Genomic DNA, 24,731 nt, shown 5'->3' on the forward strand with positions numbered 1-24,731 from the left:
TATATATATATATATATATATATATATATATATATATATATATATATATATATATATATATATATATATAGAAGAAGAAGAAGAAGAAGAAGAAGAAGAAGAAGAAAAAAGGATTGTCGCGTATATTGGTGGATTGCATTATTCATCTCTTTTCTCACACAAGCCTTACGATGTCAGAATGTGCCTGAATCAGATCACGCGAAGCTAAAACTGAAATGAAAATAATTTGATTTATACAAAATCCTGAATATGGTACAGCTTAGGAATTTGATGATTACCTCTGAACGTTCAAGTTTAGTGTTGCTCATCTCTCATTTTCACTCGATTTACAGCAGTAAATGAATACCACAAACTTCTTTGTTGTCTTTTTTTCACGTTCATTTCGTAGTACAAAAAAAGAAGTTCAAATTTACAGAACCTGTAATGCATGCGGTTTGAAATCAGTGAGCTCCTGGTGCATCTTTCATGCTAATATTCAAACTATTCCGCATTCTCTGCATGGTTATTCTTCCATGCCCCATGTTTCCCTTTTGCATCATAGCAACAAACTCACCATAGTCGATACGACCATCCTGAGACATGAAATCAGTATCGTTGAGTTCTTAGAAGTAATGCAATTTTTTCTAGTCTAGAAGATTAAGATACAAGTAAAGGAACTGTCAAATTAAGCCGCTCGATCAAAATTCGATAACCTTCAAAGAGATGGCATAATGAGTTTGACTATGGAAAACCCACAATGCACAAAGCATATAGAACTCATGCATAAATCTAATATAGTAAGAGATTTTAAGAAAAAAAAAGAAAAAGAAATTCTCCATCCTGTTGCTTAGTCATGAGCCAGGGTTAGCATATGCAGATGGTTAAAACAGAGCTCATCTCCAAACAGATCAACTATATCTTGGTAACAACAAAAATGTCCTGATATTGAGAGATCTGCTACCAATTTCCAGGTGGCAAACAACATTATAATGGTAACTTATGAGAAGATCCAATAAAATGATCTTATTGTTCATGCGAAAGGGGGAGATAAAGGAAGCAATAAGCAAAAGATCTTATGTCTAGCACAAATAATGCAAGTCAAACAAGCAACATAATTAAATCTTAATGTGTCAAGTATAACATATGATCAATGGAAAATAAGACAAACTACAAAACATTCTGCTAACTAGAGTAAATTAAGTGCCCGATCTGTTGGCTGGTAACCATGAATAGCACTCCAGCACTCAGACTAATATCACAACTTGGAGCTCTACTTTTATTAGAGAGATTGAAGAAGAATTACTTACATTATCCTGATCAACTTCTCTAATAATATCATCAATCTGAACATCAGTCATATTGTGGTCCTTACAAGCTTGCTGAAGTTCGTCGACTGTAATATAACCACTTCCATCCTTGTCAAAGTAAGAAAATGCTGCCACTAAATGCTCTTCACGCTCTAGTTTGTTTAGATGTATTGTTGCGGCTACAAATTCCCCGTAATCAATGGTGCCACTGTTGTCCACATCAGCCTAAATTTCAAATGAATTGGTCATTCAAATTACAGAAGATATATCAACTCCTTCCATGACAACCATCAATGTGAATAAAATGTACATTAGTTTACAGATAGATCAAATTGCTAGGTGAATTCAGAAACAACAAAAGCATCATTAGTTGTAGTCTAAGTCAGGAATTTGTTTCTTCTGCTGTTCGTGTATCTATCTTTTTTAGTTTTAAATAAAGCATTAAAAAGACATAATAATTCAGATGCAGCATTACTAGTAAACTTGAGCGATTGCATGCTAAAACAACTTAAAAAAGGATGTTGCCTATTGAACATGGAAAGGTCCTCAGGCTACCCCAAAACCATCATCAGGCTGCTTTGTGATTTTGAGTACGCTGAAGTTATTGTCTTCTAGCACACAAAGCTTAAATTAGGTTCAGGCTTATCTTGGGAATCCAATAAACCATATTGTCTTGTAGCACACCAAGCTTAGCAAGGTGCTCTTTTGAAACTCGGGTGGAGAGGGTCCGAGTCATGAAAACCACCTCCTTGCTTGCATGAGATGAGGCTGTATATATTGACCTATCTCCATACCTTATATTGGTAGAAGCCTTGTACAGTAAATCACCCTTTTGAACACTACTCGAAAAATTGCTTCAAACTACATCACCCTTTCGAAAATTATTACGTATATATCTTAGACTAAATTATATCACTAGTTCTATCTATTAACTTGAACACTTAATTTAACTTAATAATTCCAATAATTGCTTTCCACAATTACTTTTCTTAATTCCATATCTAATATAACTATAGATGAAATTTAGAAGCCTAGATGATACACTTACAGCATCCATGAGGGAACGGATTTCAGATTCCTTCAAATTTGAACCGTATCGTCTGAGACCCTCTTTTAGCTCATCAAACGTGATTGCACCACTGCTGTCGGTATCCATTGCTTGGAACATTTCTTTAAGTCCAGCAATCTCCTCCTCTGAAAGGCTCTCAGCTATTACCTGGTACAATTATGAAAAATACGAGACATTTATTTTCAATAAGAATGAATATCATTGAAAAATAATTGATCTTTGATGAATTTTGAGGACAATTATAAAAATTGAACACTCTCAATAAGAACCTTCAACTAAAGTTTGCGAATGGACAATGCAATTACACATCAAATGCAATACAAGCATAAGTATATTAAGAACAAGAGAAGTTGTAGTTTCCCTTGTCACTTGCGGTTAAGGAACACAATCAGTTAATCTCCTATCTCTCAACTAAGAACTAATAAACCCTAACCAGAAAAAAAAAAAAGGGGCAGAGATTATAGAATATATTTTTTGCAATAAAAAAAATTGATGGTTTCAAAAACTAACAAAGGATCATACATGTTTAAAATTAATAGATATTATCAAATTCATACTCATGATCAATAATTGCCTTTTGGTGCACTTATCCTGTGTTGGTTGTTGGGAACACTGGCATGAACCAGTTGGATGATATGGCTCTAGCCAGTCATATTGCAAACTGTGTACACCCATGGCATGATAGGAGATACTCAACCAGTACTTGAGAAGAGTGGTACGATAAGATTAGTACTCTTGATAATACCATGGTAACTAAATCAATGCTCAAATACCAAATCTAGTGACAATAGTCTCTAGTAATAACTGAGGGAACAGTAAGAATTGTATGTCCACTCAGTTCCTTAAGTAATCAATAAAAAATACCAGAAAATAGTCAAAAGTTTGCAGCACCATGATTGAGAGCAGTTTTTTTCTTTTTTAACTAACAGAGGTTGGTTCATCAACACATGAAAAAGAGACTCTGACAAATTGTCCACAAGTAGTGTCATAATACACTCAGAATGCAGGATGCGGCTGTAAGTCACTTCGTGGCTACAGAAATCTTGTAATTAACATAATCTCATGATACCAGTTTAAGCCAGCAAAATGGTTTATGTCAATAGTCATTAAAAATATAATAGATACAACATTTAAGGAAAAACAACAACAACAACAACAGCTTCATAAAAATTCCAAGTAATAGAGGTATTTCCACATTGGGGGATATCTCACTGTGCCATACTTATCTCCCCAACTCAACTAATGATTTTGCGAAGGAGACTAAACAATTATGTGAAAACATGCAAATAAATTCTTATTCAAGTATTTCAGCAAAACAGAAAACTCTCTGTTTTGTATGAGTGGGTTGATTATATCTGCATGAAGACGATAAATCCAGTAAAACTATAATGAAAAACAACAAATTATTGAAAATGAACCTTAGTTCACATTGGATAAAACTTTTTAAACAATATATGAGTTGATTCACGAATATCTGTCAGAACTTCTTACTCAGAAGAATATATGGACTTACTCTTAAAGCCATCTTCTTCAACTTATTCATTGCTGAGAATTGTTTAAGCCGAGAGAGTACAGCTGGATCCAGTGCTTGGTCTGGAGCAACACCATTTTCACATATCCACGGGTGACCTAAGAATGAGAGTAATTCAAAGCATTATCATTAAACAATATTTTCAGTTAGGTTTGCAGGCTTTTCCACATTATACATGTTTGCAGATAATAATTAATCTCTTGTGCAATATGCTTGGCTCATGGTTAGTTAAGTTAAATTCACTCATAAGAATAGATAATTTGGACAAGATCAGAGAAAGGTCAATGGAACACAGATGCAAAATAAGTTGTCAATTTATGCAACACAATATAAATTGATGAAAATGTTCACCAAAATAAGAGCATTTGTGCCTTGTTAAAAGTTGGTGCTCAAGATTTGAGATAGTGATAATTTATCGCAAACAACATATTCATGATTATCATGAAACAGATGACGTACAAAGTACTTCGTGAGCTGTTAGGCGATCTGAAGGTCGAGAGCAGAGCATTTTTCTTATGAGGTCCTTTGCACTATCAGAGATCATTGGCCATGGTTCTGAGTCAAAGTCAATGACTCCCTTCAAAACTGCATCAAATATTCCTTGTTGTGTTTCTGAAAAACAGGCACAATTCAGTCCTAGGAATTCACAAAATTTTGTAAAAGCACAAATAAGAACTATACCTGCCCAAAAGGGTGGCACCCCACTCAACAATATGTATAGTATCACCCCAGCTGTCCAGACATCAGCTTCTGGTCCGTAGTGCTTGCATAGTACCTCAGGAGCTACATAATATGGACTGCCAACAACGTCTGTAAAGATCTGGCCTGAAATTGCAAGAGAACCAAGTTAATGTTGATAGAACCTAAATTAAGAACAACATCATTTGCCTGTATAACCAATAGAAGATATAGTAATAGAACTCAACCTTCGGCTTATAGTCATGGATCGCATCAGCAAGAAAACAGATTAATGGCATCTGAAATAAGCTTGGAGGAAAAAATATATATGAAAAGGGCAAGAAATCTGCTCGGATTAATTCCTAGTCAATTATAGAAGGGTTCATGATTGTGCTGTGTCAATTTATCATTTTTAGGCTTAGCCCCTCTCTGGATGAAGAAAAACAAAGAAATCTGGCCTCGTAAGGAATTCTACGATGCAGTAGATGAGGCGTAAGAGTCATTCTAAATGCTTCAAGCATTATCCAGTTAAATGAGGATTGTTAAGTAAATTTTGTATTTGGTGATGCAGATTCAAAGGATCTCAAGACTATGCTAACCATTTCTAGCAATTCAGTACCGCATTATGCACACAACAAAACAATTAATGGTGTTTCAGCAAACGAAAGATCCAGTAGCTTATTCGAGCCATGTTGCCACTGCCACCGGGAACAGTAAATTTACTGAAGGCATATCAGAGGTGTTTGATTATTCCTACTGAGCTATGCATATAGTGCTACCGAGCTATGCATCAACAAGACACTGCAACAACATGAATTCCAAAAATTAGGATCGCAGAACATTTTAATGAAATTAAACATGTGATGATATGGAACCAACAACAGCAGAATCAGATATTATTAGCAATGCTGGTAGATAATTGACAACATCAGACAGATCAAAATGATCATTCGACTCCAGTTCCAAAAGGGCGAGTACCAATCATCAAGCGTTCTTGCTTACCGGGCTTGAAGAAGACGGAGAGCCCAAAGTCTATGGCCTTGAGCGAGGAGTCGTCGTCCCTATTAGCCAGCAAGAAGTTCTCTGGCTTGAGGTCCCTGTGCATAACCCCCAGCGAGTGGCACGCCTCGACGACCCCGACGATGATCCTGGTCAGCTCGGCGGCCTTGAGCTCGCTGTAGTGCCCCCGCTGTATGATGCGGTCGAAGAGCTCCCCGCCCTCGCACAGCTCCATCACGATGTGCACGTACAGTGGGTCCTCGTACGCGCCCTTGATGGTGACCACGTTCTTGTGCCCCGACAGGTGGTGCATGATCTGGATCTCCCGCCTCACGTCCTCCACGTCCTCCTTGGCGATCAGCTTTCGCTTGGAGATGGACTTGCAGGCGTACTCCCTCCCCGTGGCCACCTCGGTGCACAGGTACGTAGTGCCGAACTGGCCCTGCCCCAACTTGCGGCCGAGGGTGTAGAGGTCGCGGAGGTTGGCGGTCCTGTGGCCGAGGACCCAGGTGGCGCTGCCGTCGCCGCTGCGCCGCATGGCGCCGTCACGATCGGGCTTTGCTGCCGGCTGCGGGGGCTCGTCCGGGTCGAGGTGGGAGAAGGACAGGTGGTAGCGAGGGGTGCCGTCGGAGGACGAGCAAGAGGAGGACCGGTCGGTAGGCCCGCTGTAGCTGGGAAAGTACCTGCTTCCTACTAACGATCCGCCACGGCAGGTGTTGCCCATCTAACGACGACGGGATCACCTACGAGCACAACGTTAACACTGAAAAGATCACCATGATTTCACTGAAACCATGGACGTTGTGCTTGATTTCTTAGAGGGAGAGAGAGAGAGAGACGAGGAAAGCGGAGGAGATCGATTTGCCTTGTGCGAATGGTTGGTTCTTTGATTTCTATGGTTTGGTCTACGTGAATGCAGAAGGTGGGGAGGAAAGGAAGGGGGACAACGTCGACGCCCTTCGAAGCCTGAGCTCGCTTATGACCAGGAATTAGGATGAAGACCAAGTTAAATTTGGAGCGATCTCGTCTGTCTCTATTAGAACCATTTGGTATGCTAATTTACGGTCAACGGTCAAATTCAACGGAGACCGGTCAACCGACATCACGGAAAAGCCATGCAACACCAAACAGCTAAATCCACCACTCCCGATACTCTTTTCTTTACGGGTCCCCAAAACCCCATCCAAACCCTAATCCTTGCCTTATCGATCTCCCTCCTCGATTCGATCCCCGTACTCCGTCTGCCATCCCCGCCGGAGCCCTCCCATGAGTCATCCATAGCCAAGTCTCGGTCTTTGATCCCCTGGATGCTTCGATCCCGTAGAGCCGAATCACTCCTCAAGCGGCCGGCGCTTCGATCCGTAAAGATCTTAACTCGTCTGTCAAACTGCGGCAGTTTGCCTCTCGCCGCCGCCTTCTCCTCCGCCGATGCCTTGAATGAGGACATACGTTGCGTCGTCGAACCCAAGGCTCGTCCCGTTCCCCATCTCCTTTCGCAGAGTTCCTGCGGGTCGGCTTCTCGCGTCGCGCGGAAGCTGCGGTGTGTGAGAGGGAAGCCCGAGGTTGCCCTCGCGTTCTTTAAGGACAGCGTGGTCCTCGGGTTCCGCCACGACCACTCCACCTACTCGGCGATCGTCAGAATCTTAGCGGAGTCCCATTGTCACAAACAATTGGTGACTTTCTTCTGCGATTTGATATCTTCTGGCAGGGAGCATGGTTTCGAAGTACCGGCCCTTTTTGATGCCCTTGCACGTCAACTGAACGATTCGAGCTTGTTGACGTGTGCAGTCGATGCTATGATCGAAGCATGCACATTCTGTTTGACGCCTGAAAAGGCTGTGTATATGTTTTCCCAGCTGAATTCGTCGGGGTTTATCCCATCGGCATGGTCCTGTGTCGTTCTTCTGAAGTTTATCACTAAAGATGGCGACTTGGAGACTGTAATGGCAGTTTATGATCAGATGAAGAAATTAGGGACTAGTGTAGCTGCTAATTTATCTTCAGTGGTGATCAAGGCTCTCTTTCAAGCAGGGAAGTTAGATGATGCACTTCAAATTTTGGAGGAAGTCAAGGAATCTGGACTAGAACCTTCTCCAATCATCTACTCGGATGTTATAGAAGGCTTGTGCGCTTGTGGGAGATATGAAGCGGGTCATGCAATACTTGAAGAAACAGTAAGAAATGGTATTGATGTGAATGTTTTCACCTATAATAAGGTGATTGATGGACTGTCTCAAGGTAGGAGACTACAGGAAGCTGAAAAGCTTTTAAAAGAGATGATAAAAAGAGGTGTGCGCCCAGATACATTTAGCTACGGAATTCTTATTCGAGGTTACTGTGACACAGGCAATCTGATAAGAGCTCTGGATATGTATGAGGAAATGGTGACTCACAGCATCAAACCAGATGCCACCATTATAAGCTTTCTCCTTCATTGCTTCTGCAAATTGGGTATGGATTTTGAAGCAATAGAGTTCTTCCAGAAATTTAAGGACTCAGGGCTTCATGTTGATGAAGTTCTGTATGATATCATTATTATCGCACACTGCAAGCTGGGAAGAATGAGAGATGCAGCGGAATTGCTTAAAGAAATGAAGAGTAAGGGGTTGAATCCTGACAAGATCCACTACACAAATTTAATAAATGGTTATTGTCGCAAAGGAGAAATGTATAATGCCCAGAAGATGTTTGCTGATATGGTGAAGAAGGATGTTGAGCCTGATCTTTTTACTTACAATGTATTAGCCAGTGGGTTTTGTAGGAATGGATTTGTTAAGGAGGCATTTGATCTACTGGATTATATGTTGGATAGAGGCATAGAGCCGAATGCTCTCACCTATAGTGTGGCAATCGATGGTCTATGTAGAGGTGGCAAGCTAAAGGAGGCAGAAATACTTTTTAAAATACTGGAAGAGAGGAAAATTGCACAATGTGCTGTTCTTTTCAGTTCAATGGTTTGTGGTTACTTGGAATCCGGTTGCACAAAAGAAGCTTACATGCTCTTTGTTAAGTTCTCTAAGCAAGGGACCCTTGTAGACGAGATTGCCCGTTGTAGGCTTATAAATGAACTTTGTAGAGACGGGGACATTGAAAGAGCTTCTGCTGCCTTCAGGTTGATGCAAGAGATGCAAATTACTCCTGATGAGCCTTGCTATTATAATCTTGTTGCTGCTTATTGTCAGGTGGGTGATATGCATAATGCTCAGATTTTGTTTGATGATTTTGTACACCAAGGTCTTTCGCCCGATGTCATCTTGTATACAACACTAATAAGAGGATATTGCAAAGCCAATTGCTTGCAAGAAGCCTGTGAGTTGTTTTTTCAGATGATACAAAGAGGTACCAAACCTGATGTTGTTGCTTATACAGTAATGTTGGATGGTTATTTAAAAGACACTTTGCAAAAGGGAAGGTCAGACTACGATAAGGAAAGATGGAAAACTGAAGTCAGAGAAAAGTACTCTAAATTGTTAAATAGCATGAGAGATATGGAAGTCAAGCCTGATTCCGTTTGCTATACAGCATTGATAGATTGGCACTGCAAGATAGATGATCTTCAGGATGCTCATAAACTCTTCGATGAAATGATTGAAAAAGGACTGACACCTGATGCTTACACATACACCACTCTAATTTCTGGGTACTGTAACAAGGGGAATATAGAAAAGGCTGAAGGCCTGGTGGAAGAAATGCTAAACAAAGGAATCCAGCCCAGCAGTCTTACATTCTCAATCTTGGACCGTGGAAGCTTGTGTTCAAAAAGTTTGCAGATTCAGTAGCAACAATTGATGTGCTGAGTTATTTTTTATTCCAAAACCTCAGACAGCATCAGGGACATACCTCAAAGGTGAGAAAGAAAAATATTCTATCTTTTCTCCTAACATTATTTTCATTTAGTTTGCTTGTGAATAATATATATCACATGCTGCATGAACCTAATTATGTTGCTGATAGTTAATAAGATTCTCTGTTGAAATTGCCTTGACAAATCTGCCTAAACACCGTATGTCACTTGGAATTGTTTTTGCTATGATAGTCTATTTTTTACAACGAGACTCTTCGGCAGGAGAATCCTATTCTAGCCACTCTGAATCACATTAACTCAACTTCTGTTTTTGTTGTTTACAGGCATTCATTTTAGTCTTTAACTTTATCAACTGGTCTGTCTGTTGTTTTATTCTCTCAAGAAAGAAAATCTAACTCTTGTATTTGTTTATATCTCAATGCACGGTAAAGATCATGTCAGTTGCAGTCATTGTTTATCTTGCATCACTACCATCTCCTTTCTTTCTCAGGACATTGTTGAGGAATAATATATCTATTTTGAGATACACTTGATTCTTTATTCTGGGTTTTTTCAACTGCAATTAAATCGCATTGCAGAAAGCTCTTCCCATGGCTAGTCTGGTAAGCTGATCAAGGATCAATAGCATGATGTTAGGACTCTAGCTAGAAGAGTCCTAATTGAGAGGAACATTCTGTTAGGACTCTAGCTAGGAGAGCCCTAATTGAGAGGAACATTCTGTTAGGACTCTAGCTAGGAGAGTCCTAATTGAGAGGGATATTCTGTTAGGACTCTAGCTAGGAGAGTCCTAATTGAAAGGGACACTCTGTTAGGACTAACTAGGAGAGTCCTAATTGAAAGGGACATTCTGTTAGGAGGTTTTTTCTTAGAGAAGAATTAGGAGTTGTAAGGGAATAGGAGTCTTGAGTATGAGTCATATTAGGAGTTGGTTAGAAGTAAGAGTCTTAAGTAGGAGTCCTATTAGGAGTTAGGGTTTAGAAGCCCTATAAATAGCCATGTATTCCTTCTCTTTTGATAAGCAATAGATGAATCTTTTCTGCAGCCTTTGAGCAGCAATTTGGAGGGAGGAACCCCTATAGAGTTCCAAGGAGGCCGATCCCCTAAAGAGATCAACCCCAAGTTTAGAATCTGCAAGGGTTCTAACACCTGGTATCAGAGCAGCGTTCTTGGCATCTCGCTGCCCTTCCATTGCCATCCATCAACCCTCCACAACCATCCAAAGCAATTCCCACAATTGCTTAAAAGATCGTCGCCGAATTCCACCATCATCTCCACCACCGCAGATCAACCTTTGATCTCCCCGTGAATTGCAACAGGTTCTGGTTTCCAACCTTACTACTGTTGCAATTTATTTATCCCTATCCGAAAATCCAAAAAAAAAAAAAAATTCGTTCTTATATTGCTGCAAATTTTCATCGTAAGTTGCTGAAATTTTTCGACGAGAATTCTGCTATCGCAACTTACACCAATTTTCTTGCTGTTACTGTCGAAATTTTCTTGATGGACATCCTTGCTATCATATAAACTGAGATATTGCTGTCAACTCTCTCCTCAAATCTCTCAAATTTTTGTGGAGATTTCGTCGAGAAACCGTTGTTTCTTCGACGATAATTCTGCTCTTACAAGACAACACAATTCTGCAGCAAATTTTCACTGATTTTTATCAAACCTATACATGCCTTTAACTCGTCAACAAAAGAGAGATCTTAACATCACAGATTTGGAGTCATATACTATGGCATCTGAGGACGCAATCAATGGTAAATTTGAAGCCTTTGAGGCACGAATGGAGGATAAGATTCGGACTCTCCTTACCGAATTCAGTTTGGGCCGACCACCAAGCCCGAAGAAATCACATCAAGGAGAGAGCTCTAACCAATCACATCATGCCCAAAGAGATGACTTCCAAGAGAGGGGAGGCTCTATGACCGACCCCAACTATTCGCGTATGAGAGTGGACTTCCCTAGATGGGAAGAAGGAGACCCAATTGGTTGGATCTCGCGCGCTGAGCGATATTTTCGGTACCATAAAACTGCGGATGCATCCATGGTGGAAATTGCAGCTATACATCTTGAAGGGGATGCCATACAATGGTTTGACTGGTTTGAACACACTTATGGAGCCCTTTCATGGCGACAATTCAAAGAAGGACTACTGATCCGCTTCGGACCAACTTATTACGAGAACATTGACGGACAACTAGCAAAGATCCGACAAACCTCCACCATTCAGGAGTACCAAACCAGGTTTGAAAGGTTATCTAATCAAACTCGTGATTGGTCTGAAAAACAGTTATTGGGGACTTTTATTGAGGGCTTAAAGCCAGAGATCCGGGGAGAAGTTAAGGCGCGACAACCATACACGCTTATGGCAGCCATCTCTTTCGCACGACTTCAAGAGGAGCGATTGAACCATGAAGCCCGGAGGACAAGGATCACTCCACGACCTACAATACTAAAGCCCTCAGCCCCCCCTACTATCAACCGAGTCCCTGCACCAAAAAGGTTAACAAGAGAAGAACTTCGGGAGCGATCTGCGAAGGGGTTATGTTGGCATTGCGACGAGCCGTGGAGCCGCGAGCATCGTTGTAAAAAAGGTAGACTTCTTATGATTGAACCAGTAGAAGAAGAGGTCATTGAATATCTAGAAGAGAGCCTTGAACATGAAGAAGAAGATATGGAAGAAGAGCCACAACCGACCGACATTACGGTACACGCACTAGCCGGCTATTCAAATCCGCAAACGATGAAAGTTGGTGGCCTTCTCAAACAACAGCCGATCACTGTTCTCATCGACACGGGTAGCACTAATAACTTCCTGAATAGTAAGGTTGCTGCTCGGATGGCACTGCATATTAAAGGTTGCAGCAAGTTCGATGTAAAGGTTGCCGACGGTAGAATCCTAAAGTGCGACCAAAGATGCCCGCAGGTGAAACTATTACTACAAGACCAAGAAATTATCACCGATTTCTTCCTCCTACCAATCGATGACTATGAGGCAGTGCTTGGTATAGAATGGCTGACTACACTAGGTGATGTCTCTTGGAACTTTTCTAAATTAATTATGAAATTCTACTGTAAGGGCAAACGGATCATCCTACGCGGGAAGCGCGGAAGCAACGTTACCACTGTTTCGACCCAACGAATGGAGAAAGTTTTACACAAGGTAAATGGTGCCTTTTTGATGCACCTCCAGCAGCAACCAGAGGAGAAGAAAATAGAATTTGAAGATCAAAATCTTGCCCAATTGCTTACTGAATTTGCCGACATATTTGCTGAACCGCGCGGTCTTCCTCCTTCTCGGCAACATGACCATCGAATTCCAATCCTTCCGGGCAAGCCACCAGCAAACACTCGACCATACCGATATCCTCACCTCTAGAAAGATGAAATTGAAAAGATCGTAAAGGAGATGCTTGAAACAGGGGTGATTCGACCAAGTTGCAGCCCCTATTCCTCACCGGTGCTACTTGTACGCAAGAAGGACGGAACTTGGCGGATGTGCATCGACTACCGAGCTTTAAATGGCATCACCGTCAAGGACAAATACCCAATACCAGTGGTGGATGAACTTCTTGATGAATTGAAAGGAGCTCGAGTCTTCACGAAGTTGGACCTCCGATCCGGTTACCACCAAATTCGGGTATGTAACGATGACATTCCAAAAACTGCATTTCGCACACATGATGGCCATTATGAATTCTTGGTAATGCCTTTTGGACTCACTAATGCTCCTTCAACCTTTCAAAGTCTCATGAATGATATATTTCGGAGCTTTCTTCGTAAATTTGTGCTGGTATTTTTCGATGATATTCTCGTTTACAGCCCTTCTCTTGAGACTCACTTTCAGCATTTACGGATTGTTTTGACGATCCTTCGGAAGAATACTCTTTTTGTTAAGCAACCAAAGTGCAGCTTTCTCCAGCAAAAAGTAGAGTACCTTGGGCATATAATATCAGAAGGAGTGGCGGTAGACCCAACAAAAATTGAGGCAATGCAAGGCTGGCCGAAACCTACAAATGTGAAATTACTGCGGGGGTTCCTTGGACTAACGGGCTACTACCGAAAATTTGTTAAGGACTATGGGAAGATCAGTGCACCACTCACTTCTTTACTGAAAAAAGATGCTTTCCAATGGTCGGACAAAGCCTCTGCTGCCTTCGACAAACTTAAAGCAGCCATGACAACAACGCCGGTGCTTGCGCTACCGGATTTCAATAAACCCTTCATCATTGAGGCCGACGCATCTGGAGTCGGAATTGGAGCCGTTCTCATGCAAAATGGTCGACCACTCGCATACACTAGCAAGGCATTATCTCCCTCCCATCAAAATATGTCAGTATATGATAAGGAGATGCTTGCCATTGTACACGCAGTAACGAGGTGGAGACCCTACCTGATCGGCCGGCGATTTCAAATTAAAACTGACCATAAAAGCCTCAAGTACTTTTTGGAGCAAAAGATATCATCCCCTGAGCAGCAAAAATGGGTAACCAAACTTCTTGGATTTGATTATGAAATTATTTACAAAAAGGGGAAAGAAAATGTTGTTGCAGATACACTCTCACGGCTACCTGAACAAGCTAAGGTTTCAGCCATCTCCCTTCCTACCACCGGTCTCCTCAAGGACATTAGGGAAGAATGGAAGAAGGATCCAGAGATCAGCAAGATCATAAAAAAATTGGAGGAGGATCCAAGTGCAATAGCCCACTACACCTGGGATTCGAGGGATTTACGCTACAAAGGTCGCATTGTGCTTATACCTGACTCCCCTTGCATCGCAATCATCTTGCATGAAATGCACTCTATACCTTCAGCAGGGCACTCTGGATTCCTAAGAACCTACAAAAGAGTGAAGCAAAATTTTTATTGGAGAGGGATGAAAAAAATTATTGCTGAATATGTGGCACAATGTGATGTATGTCAACAGCACAAGGGTGAAACTGTGGCAAATCCAGGGAAGCTACAACCACTACCCATACCAGACTCAGTGTGGACTGACATCTCCATGGACTTCATTGAAGGGCTGCCATCTTCCAAAGGTAAAAGCACGATTCTCGTGGTGGTTGATCGACTTACAAAATATGCTCATTTTTGTTCTGTGAGAAATCCCTACACTACTGCTAGTATTGCTCAGATTTTCATAGAAAATATTGTTAAACTGCATGGGATGCCAAGGTCCATCGTAAGTGATCGTGACAGGATCTTCACTAGTAAATTTTGGACCGAGTTATTTCAGTTACAAGGCACCAAACTCAAGATGAGCACAGCATATCATCCACAAACTGACGGCCAAACAGAGGTGGTAAATAGGTGCTTAGAGACGTACCTCCGGTGTTTCGCTAGCGACCGACCAAAAGAGTGGGCAAAATGGCTTCCTTGGGCCGAATGGTGGTATAATACTACATATCATTTATCTACAAAATGTGCCCCTTATGAAGCATTGTATGGTCGACCAGCACCTGTGATTCCAAAGTATATAATTGGCTCGGCCAAGGTATATCAGGTTGATCAAGAATTGATTGATAGGGACAAACTCTTACAACTGTTAAAAGATAATCTCTCTACCGCTCAAGCTAGAATGAAGCAGCAAGCCGACACACGACGAAGTGAAAGAGAATTTTCAGTGGGAGATTGGGTTTATCTTCGCCTACAACCATACAAGCAACTCTCTATCAACACTCGAGCCTCCATGAAGCTATCCCCACGTTTTTATGGGCCCTATCAGATCACAGAGCGTATTGGAGCCGTGGCATACAGACTTAAATTACCTGAAGATGCCAAAATTCACCCTGTCTTCCACGTATCATGCCTAAAGCCCAAGTTGGGAGAACACGAGTCACCCCAGATCCAACTGCCCAACACAACTGAGGATGGAGTTATTCAAGCCCAACCACAGGCCATCCTCGATCGCAGGATCGTGATGCGTCGCCGACATCCCTCTACTGAAGTACTAGTGCATTGGAATAATCTACCACTTGAAGATGCCACATGGGAACCATATGAGGAGCTGAAGACCCGGTTCCCTGAGTTCATGGAATCTCAGCCTTGAGGACAAGGCTGATTTGAAGAGGGCGGGTCTGTTAGGACTCTAGCTAGAAGAGTCCTAATTGAGAGGAACATTCTGTTAGGACTCTAGCTAGGAGAGTCCTAATTGAGAGGAACATTCTGTTAGGACTCTAGCTAGGAGAGTCCTAATTGAGAGGGACATTCTGTTAGGACTCTAGCTAGGAGAGTCCTAATTGAAAGGGACACTCTGTTAGGACTAACTAGGAGAGTCCTAATTGAAAGGGACATTCTGTTAGGAGGTTTTTTCTTAGAGAAGAATTAGGAGTTGTAAGGGAATAGGAGTCTTGAGTATGAGTCATATTAGGAGTTGGTTAGAAGTAAGAGTCTTAAGTAGGAGTCCTATTAGGAGTTAGGATTTAGAAGCCCTATAAATAGCCATGTATTCCTTCTCTTTTGATAAGCAATAGATGAATCTTTTCTGTAGCCTTTGAGCAACAATTTGGAGGGAGGAACCCCTATAGAGTTCCAAGGAGGCCGATCCCCTAAAGAGATCAACCCCAAGTTTAGAATCTGCAAGGGTTCTAACACATGATAATAATTGCATCTGATTCTTGAGGGAAAAAAAAGCCATTTGATCCTTTCCAAGTCTAGAATCAAAGGCTACTCATCAAATTCTGAAGCATTTTCAGCATAAATCACCTCATAGTCTGTGTGATGTACCAGACTTGACTGCAGATATTATTTTGATCATCTTTCTAGTTACAAGGATATTTTATTCTTTTCTCTTAGTGGTGGGTTTTTAAGATTGATTATTAATCCCTGATTTTTTCCTTTTTTTTGTTTGTTTCTCATTACAAGTAATAAATTTTAATTTCTTCATGGTTCTCAGTGTTAGGATCAAGAGCGGCACTAAGAGGGGGGGGTGGGGTGTGAATTATTGCAGCGGTAAAAATTACGTCGCTTCCGGAAATTTCATTTCGTACGATAAAACCGATTTCGGAAACTTGTAAGTGTATACGAGTGTAGGCGTAGTAAAAGCACAGTAAAGAGGAGAGACAGTTTGCTATAAAAGTAAATTGCAAGAAGTAAATGCAAACCGAGTTATAGTGGTTCGGTCGTCGTGACCTACATTCACTCCGTCGATTCCTCTTCCGTCGAAGCCACCGGCATCCACTATCGATCTTCCTTTAATATACGAAGATCAACATCCTTCTTACACCCCTCTTCTCCTTTTCACAGGTTTAGGAGATGACCTTTACAAGCACTCACTCCTTTCTCAAACTATTTTAACACTTAGACTAGAAGAGGAGCATTCTCACAAGAGATTACAACAACGTTTTTCCCTTTTTAAATTCTTTGTGCTTGTATTAGTTAACCAGGGATGAGAGAGGTATTTATAGGCTTCAAGTTGGTTCAAATTTGGAGCCTAAAAATGTCTCATCCTAGGTTTTCTGGGTACTAGCGGTACCACCGCCGTTACTGGGAGGTACTATCGCCGCTGGTCTGCCACTGGGCGGTACTACCGTCCCTGGTCTGCCACTGGGCGGTACTACCGCTGGCAGCATTCACTGCCGGCGGTACCACCGCCCAGTCTGGGGGTACCACCGCCCAGAAATCCTGGGATGTTGTCTCCCAAGCAGTGCCACCGCTGGTTGGGCTTTGAATCCAACCTAAACCAGCCTAACTTCAGGCCCAGTTGGCCTTTAATAGAGTTGATGGGATTACCTCCCAAGTCACACTCTAATTATGTGCTAACTACGAAATTTAAGACATACAATAAGCTAAATAAGTTTGGTTTCTTCCGGCGATCTTCCGACGAACTTTCGGCGATCTCTCGACAATGTTCCGGCAGACTCCCTGCAAGCTCCTGGACTTCACGACGATCTTCTTGGCGAGTTTCGATGAGCTTCTTTGGCAAGCTTCAGGACTTCTCGGTCAATTCCGGTAGAACTTTTGACGAACGTTCGGACTTCCGACGAACTCTTGAACTCCCAACGAAATCACGTTCTTGACTTCGGGACTTCATTTTGCTTTATGCCTTGCTATCGTAGTTAATCCTGCATACATAAAAACACACTTCGATCTAGACAATTATTACTAAGCATGAATCATGTTATCCGGCATGTCATTGGTCCATCGACGCTTCGTCCGATTCTTCGACGCATCGTCCTCTCTTACGGCCTATTGCCCAATTGGCCAGTTGACCTCCGTAACTCGGATATCCTTGGCACAATATCCGCTCTTCTTGGCCCGATGCTCGAATTTGCGACCCGAAACCTTCTGCCGATATGTGGACCGATCCTTCGGCACGACGTCCAATCTTCTGACATATTTTCCTCCGGCCCAACATGATTTTTCCTGCTTTAATTGTCTCTCCTTGATCGAAGCATCTTGCATTACTTAAAACGCAGATCAAATCATAAATACTATCAATTGGTTTCATCATCAAAATCCGAGATTCAACAATCTCCCCCTTTTTGATAATGACAACCAATTGATGACGGAGTTAACCTTAACTCCCGGAGTTTAAACAAACTCTCCTTATCAATATGCCATATTGATAGAACTCTTGGATTCAAAAATCCAAGTAACATGTTATCATAAACTTATGCATAACATCATCATACTTCTCTTTTGTCATCAACAAAAAGGAGAAGTGCAACTATCAAGTGTTTAAGATATAAGCTCAAATCATTGCATAATAAACATAATATCAAGTTTTATCATTATGCAAGCTAGCAAATTTAGCAAGTGCCACATCATGTTAGAACATACAAGCTATCAAGTTGTAGATATGCAAGGTAGTAATATAGCAAGTTTACAACATACAAGCTAGCAAAAATTTCGAAAGCAAATGCAAGATAGCTTTCTTGTTGAAGTGTGTAAGCTAGTCATTCTTGTTTCCTTTTGTAATGTGCAAGTTGCATGTTTTGCTTCTTGAGTTAGGCAAGATAGCACTATTGCTTGAGATTGCAAGATAGCATTTCTTGCTTTTGAGATGAGCAAACTAATAAGTTTTGCCTCTTTTTGCGATATGTACGTTTGCAATTTTTGCTTCTCTTTAAATGTGCAAGCAAGCAAGTTTTTGCATCTTCTTATGCAAGCTAGCTAGTCTTTCTCCTTACAATTTGTGAGCTAGGAAATTTTACATATATGAAAGTTGGCAAGATTTTTGCATCTTTTGAGATGAGCAAGCTTTTTGCTTCTTCTTGAAGTATACAAGCTAGCTAGCAAGCTTGTAAAATTTGCTCCCCCTATGTCATTGTCAAATAGAAGGGAATAATACAATGCTGTAATTCTTTTCCCTTTTTATCAATCTTCACATAATGACAAAGGTAAAGTATCAACCTTATTTTAATATGTTTGTGCATCATTACAGTTTTAATCTACAACGTGCATAATTTTAAAACATTTCATATCATCCTTACTCTATGCATGATACTAAAAATAAATCAATCATCATATCATACATGATACTCATAAGCTAGCAAATGTATATCATTTTAGAGCATCAAAACAAGATCACGAGTATTTCATACATTCATATCATCACATGAAGAATATCAAGAAGAACTAGGTGATGAGATATACTTCAAGAATGCAAAGAATTATACAAAGACAAAAAATCATATCACGAAAGATGAGATCATGTGAATACCAAAAGACATGATTTATTTAGACAAATCTCCTCTTAAATAGTCAAAAAGAAATCTTAGGAGATCAAATAATAAAAGATATTCAAATGAAATTTTAAGTTATGAATTTCGAAAAAGATATTCTCTTTAGTAAATCGCAAAAGGAAACGTAGGGGAAAAAGATTTCAATTCATATGTAAGAAATCTTATGATTTACATGGAAAATCTCCTCTTTAGTAAAATACTAAGAAAAATCGTAGGAGTACAAAGAAGAGATCTTGATTATAAAAAATCTCATGAAATTCTAAGAAATCAAGATCATGATTTTGATAAAACTCATTCAAATTCAAATGGTCGAAATTATCAAAATCTCAGCATTACTTTCAAGAGATTCAAAATGGCATAAATAATTTTATTGTTCTCTTAGTGAAAAATCGATAAGGTAGGGATTTGAGAAGTTTCAAGAAAAAATCTTTCCTCTTTTTGTTTCAACTTATTGATTGATATCATACATGTATGTTCTTTTCTTTTATGTCAAATCCATGCATCATTCATTAACACCAAAAAAGAACTTTCAAAAGATCGTAAAAATTATCATTCCTAAGTTCGAAATATAAACTCGTTAAGCATGCTTTCAAATCATCATTACATTTTTATTAAGACACATGGTTTCGTTGAATATAATGTTGAATGATTCTTAAAGATATCTAAATTTCTTTAGTTTCAATTTGTGTGATTGACTTTATATTAGCATGCCCAAATATTTGTTCTTATGTCAAAACCATGCATCAACGTTTAAAACGGAAAGATAAAAAATCATCAGGATCAAAAAGTGTGACACATAATTCCAAAACATATGATTTCAAATCATTACTTCAATTCCTCATGCATAAAAATCATCAAGCATGATACAAACATTTATTTTCAAAACATTCATCATGATAAGACATACAAGCCAAAGAAATCATTAAACATAAAGCATATTCATCAATCATGGTTTCATTGAGCATAAGGTATTTTCAAACAAAATCGAAAATCAATATGGAAATCATCAAGATATACATTATTGCTTCTTAAAACATACATAGGATTTATCTTAAGTATTAGATTTAAGTCTAACATTTTTGTTTATTTATCATAAAACATATAATTTTCATGATCATTTTCAAAATTACTAGAAAGATAAGTATGATCTTAAAACTTTTAACATTTTCATTACATCATTAAACATGTAATTTTCAAGAAAAATAATTAAACTAAATTAAAAATAACTCATGAAAAGCATCATGTAATTTTGAAATAAACTAAGGGGATTTTGATTAACTTATCGTTAAAAGTCGTTAAGGCGTAGTTTGCCACCTCGCCTTTGTTGATTTTTTCCTCGTCTTTGGATGAGCTTGATTCATTCCAAGGTGCTTCCCTTTTCTTGCGTTCATAGTAAGTAGTTGCGTTCTTTTTGTTCTTTAATTTTTATTTCATGAACTTTTTAAATTTCATAGTGAGGTGTTCAAGTTCACCGTCACTTGAGCTTATGCTCGAGTGGTCTTCAATTGTTCTAAGTCCGAAATCCTTCCTGCTCTTTGGAAGGTTGTTCTCGAGTTCGTTTTGTGCCACATTGGTCATTTCGTAGGTCATTAAAGACTCAATTAGTTCTTCGAGTGAAAGCTTGTTTAAGTCTTTTGCCTCTTGTATGACAGTTATTTTTGAATCCCAATTCTTATGAAGAAAACGTAAAATTTTGTTTACAAGTTCAAAATCTGAAAAACTTTTACCAAGTTCTTTTAAACCATTGACGACATCCATAAAACGGGTGTACATGTCTCCAATGGTTTTGTTTGGTTTCATATGAAATAATTTGAAGTCATGCATTAAAAGATTAATCTTCGAAACTTTTACTCTACTAGTGCTTTCGTGTGTGGTTTCAAGAATGTGCTAAATATCGAAAGTCGTTTCGCACATAGAAATTCGATTGAATTCGTTTTTGTCGAAGGCACAAAATAGAGCGTTCATAATTCTAGCATTTAAAGAAAAAATCTTCTTATCCAAATCATTCCATTCGTTCATTGGTTTAGAAGATTTTTGAAAGCTATTTTCAACAATACTCCATAAATTTAAATTTAAAGAAAGCAAGAAAACTCTAATTTGAGTTTTCCAATATGTGCAGTCCGTCCCATTGAACATGAGAGGACGAATGAGAGAGTGACCCTCTTGAAAGCCGAAAAGAGTCATTTCTCTTGGGTGTTAAACCAAATGAGAAATAACGTGGCTCTGATACCAACTATTAGGATCAAGAGCGGCACTAAGAGGGGGGGGGGGGTGTGAATTTGTGCAGCGGTAAAAATTATGTCGGTTATGAAAATTTCGTTTCGTACGATAAAACCGATTTTGGAATCTTGAAAGTGTATGCGAGTGTAGATGTAGTAAAAGCACAGTAAGGAGGAGAGGCAGTTTGCTATAAAAGTAAATTGCAAGAAGTAAATGCAAACCGAGTTATAGTGGTTCGGTCGTCGTGACCTACATCTACTCCGCCGATTCCTCTTCCGTCGAGGCCACCGGCATCTACTATCGATCTTCCTTTAATAAGCGAAGATCAACCTCCTTCTTACACCCCTCTTCTCCTTTTCATAAGTTTAGGAGACAACCTTTACAAGCACTTACTCCTCTCTCAAACTATTCTAACACTTAGACTAGAAGAGGAGGATTCTCACAAGAGATTACAACAGCGTTTTTCCCTTTTTAAATTCTTTGTGCTTGTATTAGTTAACCAGGGATGAGAGAGGTATTTATAGGCTTCAAGTTGATTCAAACTTGGAGCCTAAAACGGTCTAATTCCAGGTTTCCTGGGTACTAGCGATACCACCGTCGTTACTGGGTGGTACTACCGCCGCTGGTCTGCCATTGGGCGGTACCACCGCTGGCAGCATTCACTGCCGGCAGTACCACCGCCCAGTCTGGGGGGTACCACCGCCCAGAAATCCTGGGATGCTGTCTCCCAGGCGGTGCCATTGCCGGTTGGGCTTTCAGCATCCTGGTTGGGCTTGAATTCGACCCAAACCAGCCTAACTTTGGGCCCAGTTGACCCCTAACAGAGTTGATGGGATTACCTCCCAAATCACACTCTAATTATGTGCTAATTACGAAATTTAAGGCATACAATAAGCTAAATAAGTTCGGTTTTTTCCGACGATCTTCCGACGAACTTCCGACGAACTTCCGACGATCTCTCGGCAATGTTCTGGCGGACTCCCGGCAAACTCCTGGACTTCATGACGATCTTCTTGGCGAGTTCCGACGAGCTTCTTTGGCAAGCTCTAGGACTTCTCGGTCAATTCCGACAGAGTTGATGGGATTCCTCTTCGGCGCATCGTCCTCTCTTACGGCTTATTGCCCAATCGGCCAGTTGACCTTCGCAACTCCGATATCCTTGGCACAATATCCGCTCTTTTTGGCCCGATGCCCGAATTTGCGGCCCGAAGCCTTTTGCCGATATGTCGACCGATCCTTCGACGCGACGTCCAATCTTCTGACATGTTTTCCTCCGGCCCAACATGATTCTTCCTGTTTTACTTGTCTCTCCTTGATCGAAGCATTCTGTGTCACTCAACGTAGATCAAATTATAAATACTATCAATTGGTTTTATCATCAAAATCCGAGATTCAACACTCAGGGCCATGTATGATCCGTTAGTGTCCATTGCATGTTGTACTACTATCTAGTAAGATTGAAAATAGGGGGAAGAAAGCTGCAGCAGATTTTACCATTTTATGGGATCATTTCTCTCTTCCATTGATAGTATCTGTTGAAGTTGTGTTTGATTGCCAATTTGAATAATCTGTATCCTAATATTGCAAAAGTTCTCTCCTAATTTATGCCCTCTGTATTTCTCTTCTTCTGCCTATGTTCAAAATTATTTTTATTGATTATGTATATTCAACTAGGTGTCTTTTTCTGGTTTTGTTGCCTCAAGCTGTATTTTGATGCTCAAAATCATGTAAGTTTTGATGTATGATTAGATTTAAAATTAGTGTTAAAGGATGAATCTGCTTCAGCTACTTTTTTTTTCATTTGTTCATTTTTTTTCATTTTGCATTTCAGATTTTATGTTGAGATCTAACAGAATATAACATGCATTAGTTGTTAGGTAATTATTCAACATTATCTGTGGGGGTTGAAGGAACTGGATTGCTTTGAGAAGGTATGTTGGTGCAAATTCTTCTTAGCCTCAAAATATGGTTGATATGTTTCAGTTTTGATCAATGTTTTAATTCTTTCAGTCCCAGATTTTGCACTGCTTAGCAAACTCTGCAGTAAGTTCTTGTGATTTATATTCAACATTGTAAAGCTCTAGTCCCTATTCCTTGATGGATGAAGAAGATTGGTCGGTCTTCATATATGATCTCTTCTGCATCAATGTCAACTGTAAATATGGATTAATTGATGATCTATGAGGAGGTGGCAAGCTCTGAGTGGCAAAATTAGGTCTTAGAATACTGGAAGAGGAGGAAAATTACATGATTTGTGGTTTTTTTAGTGAAATGGTTTGTAATTACCTGTAACACCATGGCACAAGAAAAGATGACATGCTTTTTCTGGGCTTCTCAAAGCAAGGGACAACTGTGGGTGGAACTGGCATTATAACCCCATGATGCAAGTTACTATAGATGGAGTTTGCTTTGATGGACTGATTGGAGCTTGCCCGTGTTTTGTTTTAGGATTTGCTATATGGTTTCCTTTAGATATTTTATACTTCACTAATAAGCAGATACTGCAAGGGGCGGCAACTACTTGTTAGAAGCCTGGTTGTTTATGCAGGTAATAGACGACAGGCAGGCGTTGAGTATATGGGTTCTGATATGGTAATGTTGGATGGTTAATATAGAAGACTACTTGCGATAAGGCTGGTCATGAACGAAGGGATGTTGAGAAAGTATCTGAAATCCTTGGATAATTTATGAAGCTACGAAGCGAAGACTGAATTCAGTTTATTCTGCAGCATTGATAGAACAGTGGCTAGATGGACTTGCCTTCAGGATGTTTGTAACAGTGGCTAGACGCAATATCGATTGATTGACACTTAAAGATGGATTCATCGTCAGGACGCTCAAACTTTTTCTATATGATATTTATGCTATTGATTCAGGGCACTCCTATGGCTACATAAAGCTTGAATCCATCCTATGGCTACTCCTATGGTAGAAGAAATGCTAAACAAAGGAATCCATCCTTATGGTCCTGCTTTCTTAGTCTTGAATCACGTAGGTTTGAGTACCAGATGATTGCAGATTCTATAGCAGCAACCTTTGGGTATCTTTTGGGGCTTCACCTGACAAGCATACATACATGTTCCTGAACATTATATTTCATTCACCCCACTGATGAAATTATGTACGCTTAGATGTTTGCTGGCAAGTCTTGTAACTCTTTTTTTCTTCAATGATTCAATGTTTTTATATTCTTTTTTGTTTTTTTTTTTAGCAAAACATATTTCATGTACCAGCAGATATCAGAAATAAACATCCAAGTTTTGGCCTGAATGATGAAAGTATGAATTATTGTCTTTCCTCTGTAAAATAATAAAAGGGTCATCCACTAATGAGCACATTAGCTTCTTTATAAATATGTTTTATTATATAATTTGAGAAAGATGTAGATTGGAATTGTTGGTCATTATTTCTTTATCTTTTTGTATACTGAACCATTGAAAAAAGTACTTTTTTT

General features: G+C 39.9%; 2 protein-coding genes across 4 annotated transcripts; one reads left to right on the forward strand and one right to left on the reverse strand.

Moving 5' to 3' along the window:
- Nucleotides 1–293: 293 nt before the first annotated feature.
- On the reverse strand, nucleotides 294–6,446 carry LOC135623419 (calcium-dependent protein kinase 26-like). 2 transcript variants are annotated; one of them, XM_065126374.1, is made up of 7 exons: nucleotides 5,567–6,446; nucleotides 4,568–4,711; nucleotides 4,346–4,498; nucleotides 3,869–3,984; nucleotides 2,335–2,502; nucleotides 1,287–1,511; nucleotides 294–572 (listed from the first exon to the last, which is right to left on the reverse strand). In XM_065126374.1, exons 1-7 carry the CDS (start codon nucleotides 6,285–6,287, stop codon nucleotides 441–443), a joined length of 1,659 nt encoding a protein of 552 aa, XP_064982446.1. In that variant the 5' UTR covers nucleotides 6,288–6,446; the 3' UTR covers nucleotides 294–440. The 2 variants fall into 2 exon arrangements, with proteins under 2 accessions (XP_064982446.1, XP_064982439.1); XM_065126367.1 differs by having other exon boundaries at nucleotides 4,346–4,711; nucleotides 5,567–6,432.
- Nucleotides 6,447–6,738: 292 nt separating this feature from the next.
- LOC135623425 (pentatricopeptide repeat-containing protein At2g26790, mitochondrial-like) lies at nucleotides 6,739–24,465 on the forward strand. Of its 2 annotated transcripts, none has more exons than XM_065126385.1 (3): nucleotides 6,739–9,410; nucleotides 23,148–23,208; nucleotides 23,288–24,465. In XM_065126385.1, the coding sequence occupies exon 1, from the start codon at nucleotides 6,871–6,873 to the stop codon at nucleotides 9,340–9,342; it is 2,472 nt and encodes an 823-aa protein (XP_064982457.1). In that variant the 5' UTR covers nucleotides 6,739–6,870; the 3' UTR covers nucleotides 9,343–9,410; nucleotides 23,148–23,208; nucleotides 23,288–24,465. The 2 variants fall into 2 exon arrangements, with proteins under 2 accessions (XP_064982457.1, XP_064982462.1); XM_065126390.1 differs by having other exon boundaries at nucleotides 23,155–23,208.
- The last annotated feature ends 266 nt before the right edge of the window (nucleotides 24,466–24,731 follow it).

The sequence above is a fragment of the Musa acuminata genome, chromosome BXJ1-3, assembly GCF_036884655.1.
Source record: "Musa acuminata AAA Group cultivar baxijiao chromosome BXJ1-3, Cavendish_Baxijiao_AAA, whole genome shotgun sequence".
NCBI lineage: Eukaryota > Viridiplantae > Streptophyta > Magnoliopsida > Zingiberales > Musaceae > Musa > Musa acuminata.

Excerpts from the sequence above, each read along its gene's own strand:
- LOC135623419 (XM_065126367.1), bottom strand. The coding sequence starts at position 6,287 with ATGGGCAACACCTGCCGTGGCGGATCGTTAGTAGGAAGCAGGTACTTT. Across the intron at positions 3,985-4,345 it reads AACAGCTCACGAAGTACTTT|GTCACCCGTGGATATGTGAA; the intron begins GTACGTCATCTG and ends TCTCATTCTTAG. Across the intron at positions 1,512-2,334 it reads TCCGTTCCCTCATGGATGCT|GCTGATGTGGACAACAGTGG; the intron begins GTAAGTGTATCA and ends TTTGAAATTTAG.
- LOC135623425 (XM_065126385.1), top strand. The coding sequence starts at position 6,871 with ATGCTTCGATCCCGTAGAGCCGAATCACTCCTCAAGCGGCCGGCGCTT.